We start from the raw sequence: 7,391 nt of genomic DNA on the forward strand, positions 1-7,391 counted from the left end.
GAACATGCATGCGGGCACGCCGGGGAAGTTCTTGGCGGAAAGACGCGGGTTCCTCCATCAGGAATAGCCCGGCTTTCGGTGGCGCCCCGCAGAATCCGTTATGGCGGGGTACGTGTGGTGGTTCGACTTTAAATACAACAAGGTGTATTGTACGTGTATGTACGTAAAGCCTAGACCTCCTGGACGAGCCCTGGACGAGTCAACATGATACCAGACGGTCCTGCTGACAAGGCGCGTTCTGTGCCTGCAACTGCCCCTGAAAGCCGGCACTTTGGAGACTTGTAATTTTCCTTTGTTTCGTGCCTGTCGGGTATTACGTAGAGGTAGAGAGAGGGCTTCGGCACCCTGACTCTCGAGTCAATCTAGAGGTTTTACCTTTGGGCATTGATCCTGTTCGGTGTAAAGGAGAGGATATTGGCTCATCGGCGTTGGCTTGATCAACTTCGCAGAGTTACCATGCATGATCCATCCAGTACATCATCGCCTTTTGCTGAGAATTATTGGATTCTCGGCTGGTGGGTTTAAGGGGAGTCTCGTAAAACTGGGACGACACAGCGAGGCGTCGAATGCCTCATAATTCTTTAGCTAGCCGTAGACCCGATGGCATCTTTCCATTTCGTTCCCTTGATTGTGCCATAGTTCCAGCCTCAAATATCTTCAAGCCGTCAGGATGGCGGACAATATCTCATAGTCGTTGCGATGGACTCGAGTGACGAGTTGGCACCTGCTGGTCTAGTGTATGGTACATGGTAGCCAAAGCAAACGCCTTACTTCTTCTCCTCAACAGTCTTCTTAACGCCCTCTACGAAAGCCTCGACGGCACCCCCTCCACCAAGGGGCATGCTGCCGCCCCTCATGTAGCCTCCATTCTCGACCTTAATAGACAGCGCATCAGCGATGCTGGGAAGTCCGCCGTCACGAATCGCCATGGTCAGACTCGTAAGGCTCTGGTGGAACTGAGGACTTCGCAAAACCTTCTCCAACAATGCCTTCTTCTGGCCGAGACTCATCGCCTGCTTGGCCGCCTCGACAGCAGCTGGCGTAGGTTCCGTGGAGCTGTCGCCGGCGTTGGGTTGTTGGGCAAGGACCAGCACCGCCGGGGGTAAGAAGCTCAGGAGATTATCGATCTCATCTTCCGAGGCTTGTCTTGCCATAGGTACGGTCGCGGGAGGGGGCAGGAGGTCTGATAGGAGCGGGAACGGATTGCCCTCCCCTTGACTGGCACCTCCAGCTCCGGAACCTCCATTTAGCGAATCGAGAAAGTTTCTTACGGCGGTAGCAGCATCTGTGGAACCACCAGCAGCACTATGATATTATAAAGTTAGCCGAGTTCTGGCAGTATTGGCTTAGGTCCTGAGCAAACTCATGATGCGGTTGCTGATTTAGCACCAAGCTCTACAATTACAAAATATCGCCTTTTGAGGCGGCGCCTTCGACCCTCGGATTTCATATGCCATGCAAGGCTACCCTCGTGACTGCCTTCCTGTATTTGTACCGCAAACGCCATGACTCGCTCGAATGAGATTGTACCTACGCTCTTGCTCCATCAGCACCGCCTTCTCTAGAACCCTCGCCCTCTTCTCGTACGTCGCCACCGGTAGCCCCGGGGCCGGCGCCGCCAGCGCCGCCGCCTTGGGAAGAGTCGCCAGGTCCATCGACATCCTCCATCGTCTCATCATCGTCATCGGGGCGCGATGGTCGAGAGTTGTTGTTGATCGATGCAAGCTCGGCGTTTACGTTCACTTCTTCTCCCTGGAGTAGAGCGTCGACGATCTGGCCAATCTTCAGATCTCTTGGGCTGAAGTAGCTTGCCTCGCCATCGCGGCCCTGGGGTTTTGACTGGAGCCAGAACATGTAACGCTGGGAAGAGGACATAAACTTGAGAACGAAGATCCGGCCATTGGTCTTGGACGACGCATGCGTTTGTTTGTTGGATTCATGGGGAAGAAAGTGGCCATCGGTCGGCACCATAACCAAGTCGATCACAGGGGCATCTAACGGGTCACTTCGCTTTCTCCAGCAGAAATGAACAAGATCTACCATCTGTCAGAGGGTCCTAGTCTGTTGGGTGCAAGGTAACGATCAAACATACCGTCTTCAGAGTAGAGATAGACATAGCCTGGGTCGGGCTTTGCTGAGACCTTGTACGGCTTCTGCGACGACTGGTTGGGACGTTAGCAGGCAAGTTACTCGTTGACGTTGGGGGAAACAGAGCAGCTTACATCGATGTCGCATATGCCAGCCTTGAAGGTTATGATGGGGCTGATGGACATGATGGGCAACTCGAAGCTGGTGTTCGGGAATCAAATCAATCAAGGGCAACAAAAAGATGGTATGTAGGGTGGGTGAGGATGATGACTTCAAGTTACTTAAGCCTGGTTGTTTGTCGCCGATATCATAAAGCAGTCGGTTGTCAGTTTGGGTATGCAAGGCTACCACGGAGCTTCGTAGGCAATTGGTGAGGTCGAGTTCCTTCAAATGCGGTTGGCAGGCAACGGGAGCTTGGACCCCGGCAACTCCCAAGCCCAGCCCAGCCCGGACTGCATCCCCAATGACATAAGTGCTGGAAGCGAGAGGTACGTACCGTTTGCCCCGCCATCGACTCTTGTGGCTGAAGTCGGTGGCCGAGATTTTCCTCGGCCGGCTTATCTTATCGGTTCCCACCGACTAAGCCGCTCTGCCACAGGGCTGGGGGCTGTATTGCCAGACTGAAAAAACCCACAAAGCAACATTTTGCCGATTTTTGAGAGTGTGCGTCTGGGCCAAAGAAAGTCGCTAGTCTATCACCACCCACGACGCTCAACACCGCGCAAACACCAAATCGTCGACAGGTAGGACAGAGAGACTTCGGTTCTTCTCTTTATTTTTCTTTTCTTCCCTTCGGTCAACCACTCCTCTACCCCCCACGACGACAAATCGACCCCATCGTCAAAATGTCGGCTCCCACCAGCAAGAAGTTCGGCAAGTCGACTCGGGAGGTGCCTCACCACTCCCAGAAGGCCCAGAAGTGGTACCCTGCCGATGACGAGGCTCAGCCCAAGTCGGTGAGTTTTTTGATGCGATCCAACCCGACAGCATGACTTGTTTCTACGATATCGAATTGGCAATGGTGTTTGGAAATCTCCCACCGCTCCGAGGGACATACGATCTTACGACACTCGGCTTGGTTATGGCGCATGGGAGGAAGGAAATCTGGGGTTGGGCGAACCTTGTGCTTAGCTGGATGTCCTGAATGTGCAATTCGGGGTCTTCCAGCTGAGTTGAGATGGCGCATATCCCAGCGTGCGAACGGAATGGAATACCACCAACGACCTGACGGAACAAGATGCCATGCCAATTCGATATGCGATGGATCAAAGTTACATCCCTCTTCATCGGGCTTCCTAACTGACTGGCTTTCAAATAGGTCCGCAAGGCTGTCCGCGCCTGGGCTCCCCGCTCAACTCTTCAGCCCGGTACCGTCCTGATCCTGCTCGCTGGCCGTTTCCGCGGCAAGCGCGTCGTCCTCCTCAAGAACCTCGAGCAGGGTGTCCTCCTGGTCACTGGCCCGTTCAAGATCAACGGTGTCCCTCTGCGTCGCGTCAACTCCCGATACGTCATCGCCACCTCATACAAGATCGACCTGAGCGGCCTCGACAGCAAGAAGGTTGACGAGATTGCATCCGAGAAGTACTTCGCCCGCGACCGTACCGCGGAGAAGGCCGGTGAGGAGGCGTTCTTCAAGCAGGGAGAGAAGCCCCAGGTACGTTCAGATTCTACTCCAACGGGGACGGGAAGGAGACTAATACATTCTGTGCAGAAGAAGGAGATCTCCAGCAGCCGCGCGGCAGACCAGAAGACTGTCGACAAGGCTCTCATTGCCAGCATCAAGAAGGTCGATATGCTTGCCAGCTACCTCGCCAGCTCCTTCAGCCTGCGCAAGGGTGACAAGCCCCACGAGATGAAGTGGTAGATACCAATTTCTTCTGCAAAGGCACGGATTCGGGGAACTCGCGAACTTAAATCGCGTGGGATGATTTGTTACTTTAGGGGCGAACGGCAACTAGTAAGGTCGCTATGAACAGGCTTGCGGAAACTGGGCTTGCCAATTGCATCTGGACGTTGATGGTCATTCGGTCACATTGATTCTGGCGTCCGTAATGAGGTTTACAGTCAACAAACAAAAAGAGAGCATATGACACATCTCTGGTCGGTTCTGGCTGTTTTACAATGACTACAGCATATGGCGTTATTCAATGAGGAATGGGAACATGTGATCCATGGACACCTTTATGATTCGGGCTAGAATCTGCTCTATGACCATGCGGTGCTTCCTTCATCCATATCGCAGACCTGCTTGTATACACTTATAAGTGACGTTGATCAAAATAATCACGAATAACATGATAACCCTAAGCAACCATGGTTCGCCACCGGGTGAATCGTCTAATCCTTGCATACTTTTCTCTCTGTCTAGCTAATTGCCATGATACTGTTAGAAAGATGGAAGGTTCCTTTCGTTTCTGAGGCCATAGTCATATCATAGCCTTGCCATTCCGCCCCACCCCCCCAAAGGGTTGGCAGTTTAGGGATTCAAATCTTACGGTCCACCCAGCTCTGGATCATACCCTCGACGGTAGCATCGTAGTGCTTGAGCGTGATCTTGCCCGTCGCCTCGTCCAGGGACGAATTCGCTTGCACAAATACCTTGCGGGGCTGTTTGTTCCGGAGTACCTCGTCGCGGACCTTCTTGCCCCAATAGTCGGCATCGACACCCGACATCTCGTTGAAGAACTTGATGCCCGTGTTGACGTCGGCCGTGGCCTTGTAAATATGCAGCTTCTGGAGATAGTCGCCCACAGCCTTGCGACCGGTGGTCAAAATCTTGGACCGATCAAGGTTGATCTTGATGTCCTCGACATCGTCGCCGGAGTATTCCAGCTTGCAGAAGTCGTCGCCAGCCTGGAGGAAGCACTGCAGGATGGAGAATCGGGCCTGCGAGTGAGGCTGTCCCCACTTGCGGCTCTTTGGGTCGAACATCTCGAGTGAGACCAATCCTGATCGGGCCATTGACAGGTAAGATGTGTACAGAATGTCTCCGGCTTCGCCATCCATGTTCTCGGATCCGTCGCCAAACCCGAAAATCTTAAGAACGGGGAACTCGCAGCTGAGGTACATGGCTACCAGCTCAGCCCGGCACTCCTCGTACGCGCCAGCTATGCTGCCGAAAACAGAGCCCCATGTCTGGCCGGGCTTGTACCATGTAGTCACGGGCTTGCCTGTCAACGGAGAGATGGGCGGGTTTTCATCGTTGAAGTTGTATTCGCCAATGGACGTCTCTTGAAGCAGCTTGCCACAACCGTGGCCAGTCAGTTCGTGCAGACCGACCTGAACCTCGAACGATGCATCCCTGTACTTCCTGTATAGCTCAAGATCTTTGTCTGCGATGAACGGGATGTTCTCGTTCGGTGCCTTGGCAGATAACACATTGCCAAGGGATACGTTCTTGAACCCCTCAGTCTGTCGGATATCGTCATAGTTGGGAATATTGATACCTAGAAGATGTTAGCAGTGCCAATGGAGTTGTTTGCCGTAGTTAGCGGCAAGGGGTGGCTTGGCGGGCACTTACCAGCAGGGATGCCCGATCCAGCAAATGTCATAACCTCAAGCGAGGTGAAGTCGGGCGCAAGGAATGTGTCCTTCTCAAACGACTTGTCCCAGGGTAGAAGGGGAATGAGACTTGGGGCGGCGTCGACTAGAGCGCCGAATGCCTTGGTTCGCTCTTGGTTGACGACGGCAGCAAAACCTTCCCATTCGCCCCTGATTCCCGCTGGGTCTCTGTAGGTCTCAATGAAGCCAATGTTGCTCTCTACAGCTGGGCCCTTGTCTCGAATCCAGAAGCGTTGGCTGTCCTTGAAAGCGAGAAGCGAGCCGTCCCTGAAAGACTTGGCATACGCGTTATACATATTGACCTGAGTATCGTTTTCGCCATTCTCGGCAGCCTTCTCAATGTTGGCAGTAATCAAGGACATCTCCTTAGAATGGTCGCCGTAGACGAGCTTCACGGTCTTTCCCTCCAGCGGGCCCCTGTTGATTCGGAACTCGGTCTCTTTGCCAATATCACCGCCCTCACTGGGGATACTGGTGTTGGCAGACGCAATCAAAATCTCGAAAGCCTCACCACCGGTCTTCTTGACGAGTCTAGTATTCTCGGGGAGTAGGCCTTGTTTACTCGCCCAGACAGCAATATAATCGATTTCATCTTTCGTAATGTCTGATGAACCGGGATAGTATGTGGTCATGTGACCTTCCTCGGGGTACCCCATGTGCATGAGACCAGGCTTGTCCGACGAGAAGATGCCGTCCTTGGTGGCATCGAAGAACTTCTTTGCTTCCGGGGAGGTGGCTGCGAGAGCAGCGACAGCAGACTCGGGGCATCTCGGGATGAACTTGGAGTCTCCAAAGCTCTTGTAATTGCCGTTGTTGCCAAGGAACTGAGCGCTGTACTCTAGGAACTGCTGGACCTCCTCCTCCGAAACGCCGGCTTTGGACTGGAGAGCCTTCCAGTCACCCCCAGTGCTCTTATGCAGTGCTACGATGAAGTCGTAGATTGCCTCGGACTCCGGCGAGATCTGCCGTAACACGATTCTGGTGCCCGAGAACGAGGCTCTGCAGGACTGCGTCAGTGTTACGCCATGCGAGAGCCACGCCTGCACGAAGCACTCGTCACGTGTACGCCGGTTTGGGTTGGGGGTTGGCTGGTCAAGTTGCGGACAGGCTTACTGGCTGATGAAGTGAGCATAACGCTTCTGCTTGTCGGTCAGAGCATCGAAGTGCTTCTCGATCTCCAGCCTGACAATGCTGGGAGGGGAGTCAGCGAGGTAGTGTTTCAGATCGTCGGCGTGCATTTTCGAGGGCGTTGCGAAGGATCGGGCCCAAAGATGCTGCTTGTTCTGGTATTTCCAGGTGGGAGGTGATACGGTGACAGGTCGACGTGAGGCGGGATTGAAACTGCCAGCAGTGGTGGTAAGTCTAGATCTCGAAAGGCCTTGTCTCAGAAGACTTCGAGGGAAGGTTGAAAGGGTCATTGAGCACTGAGAGAGAGGGGTCCCGAGGGGAAGTCGGCGCCGTCGTTTGCCGTAGCCGCCTTCCTTTCCACTTTCCCTCAAGGCCTCCCTAACATAGGCCGAGCTGGACCCAATAAGCTTTGTGCGTTTTATTCTCCGCAGGCGGACGACGACAGCTTGTTAGAGTCACACGTAAGCTGCAGCAGCGCTAAAGCGTCTGATGTTTGGGATTCTTTCCAGATTCTTTGTCTGTTCAGGTTCTTATGCAGGTATTAAACGGCAATTGCGAATCACTCTTGAAACATTCTGGCCTAAATCAGCCAAGCAAGACGAACAGAACCCTCA

The 7,391-nt window shown here is 53.6% G+C and overlaps 3 protein-coding genes across 3 annotated transcripts; 1 reads left to right on the forward strand and 2 right to left on the reverse strand.

Moving 5' to 3' along the window:
* Positions 1–767: 767 nt before the first annotated feature.
* Positions 768–2,273, reverse strand: PG998_001884 (uncharacterized protein; the record flags this gene model as incomplete). Its single annotated transcript, XM_066868702.1, has 4 exons — positions 768–1,305; positions 1,535–2,036; positions 2,093–2,162; positions 2,223–2,273. 4 exons carry the CDS (start codon positions 2,271–2,273, stop codon positions 768–770), a joined length of 1,161 nt encoding a protein of 386 aa, XP_066737117.1.
* A 438-nt stretch (positions 2,274–2,711) lies between these two features.
* On the forward strand, positions 2,712–3,968 carry PG998_001885 (60S ribosomal protein eL6). The gene is made up of 3 exons (XM_066868703.1): positions 2,712–3,044; positions 3,407–3,742; positions 3,800–3,968. Exons 1-3 carry the CDS (start codon positions 2,934–2,936, stop codon positions 3,950–3,952), a joined length of 600 nt encoding a protein of 199 aa, XP_066737118.1. The 5' UTR covers positions 2,712–2,933; the 3' UTR covers positions 3,953–3,968.
* Positions 3,969–4,572: 604 nt separating this feature from the next.
* PG998_001886 (peptidase family M49) lies at positions 4,573–6,887 on the reverse strand (the record flags this gene model as incomplete). The annotated part of the gene is made up of 3 exons (XM_066868704.1): positions 4,573–5,534; positions 5,609–6,648; positions 6,763–6,887. The coding sequence occupies 3 exons, from the start codon at positions 6,885–6,887 to the stop codon at positions 4,573–4,575; spliced, it is 2,127 nt and encodes a 708-aa protein (XP_066737119.1).
* Between the last annotated feature and the right edge of the window lie 504 nt (positions 6,888–7,391).

This window comes from Apiospora kogelbergensis (assembly GCF_038363985.1).
Source record: "Apiospora kogelbergensis strain CBS 113332 chromosome Unknown utg000001l_segment0_segment0, whole genome shotgun sequence".
In the NCBI taxonomy this organism is placed as follows: Eukaryota; Fungi; Ascomycota; class Sordariomycetes; order Amphisphaeriales; family Apiosporaceae; genus Apiospora; species Apiospora kogelbergensis.

What these genes read in the sequence shown, in the direction of transcription:
- PG998_001885 (XM_066868703.1), top strand. Translation starts at nt 2,934, where the DNA reads ATGTCGGCTCCCACCAGCAAGAAGTTCGGCAAGTCGACTCGGGAGGTG. An exon ending in ACGAGGCTCAGCCCAAGTCG is followed by an intron (nt 3,045 to 3,406) that starts GTGAGTTTTTTG and finishes GCTTTCAAATAG; the next exon opens with GTCCGCAAGGCTGTCCGCGC. An exon ending in AGCAGGGAGAGAAGCCCCAG is followed by an intron (nt 3,743 to 3,799) that starts GTACGTTCAGAT and finishes CATTCTGTGCAG; the next exon opens with AAGAAGGAGATCTCCAGCAG.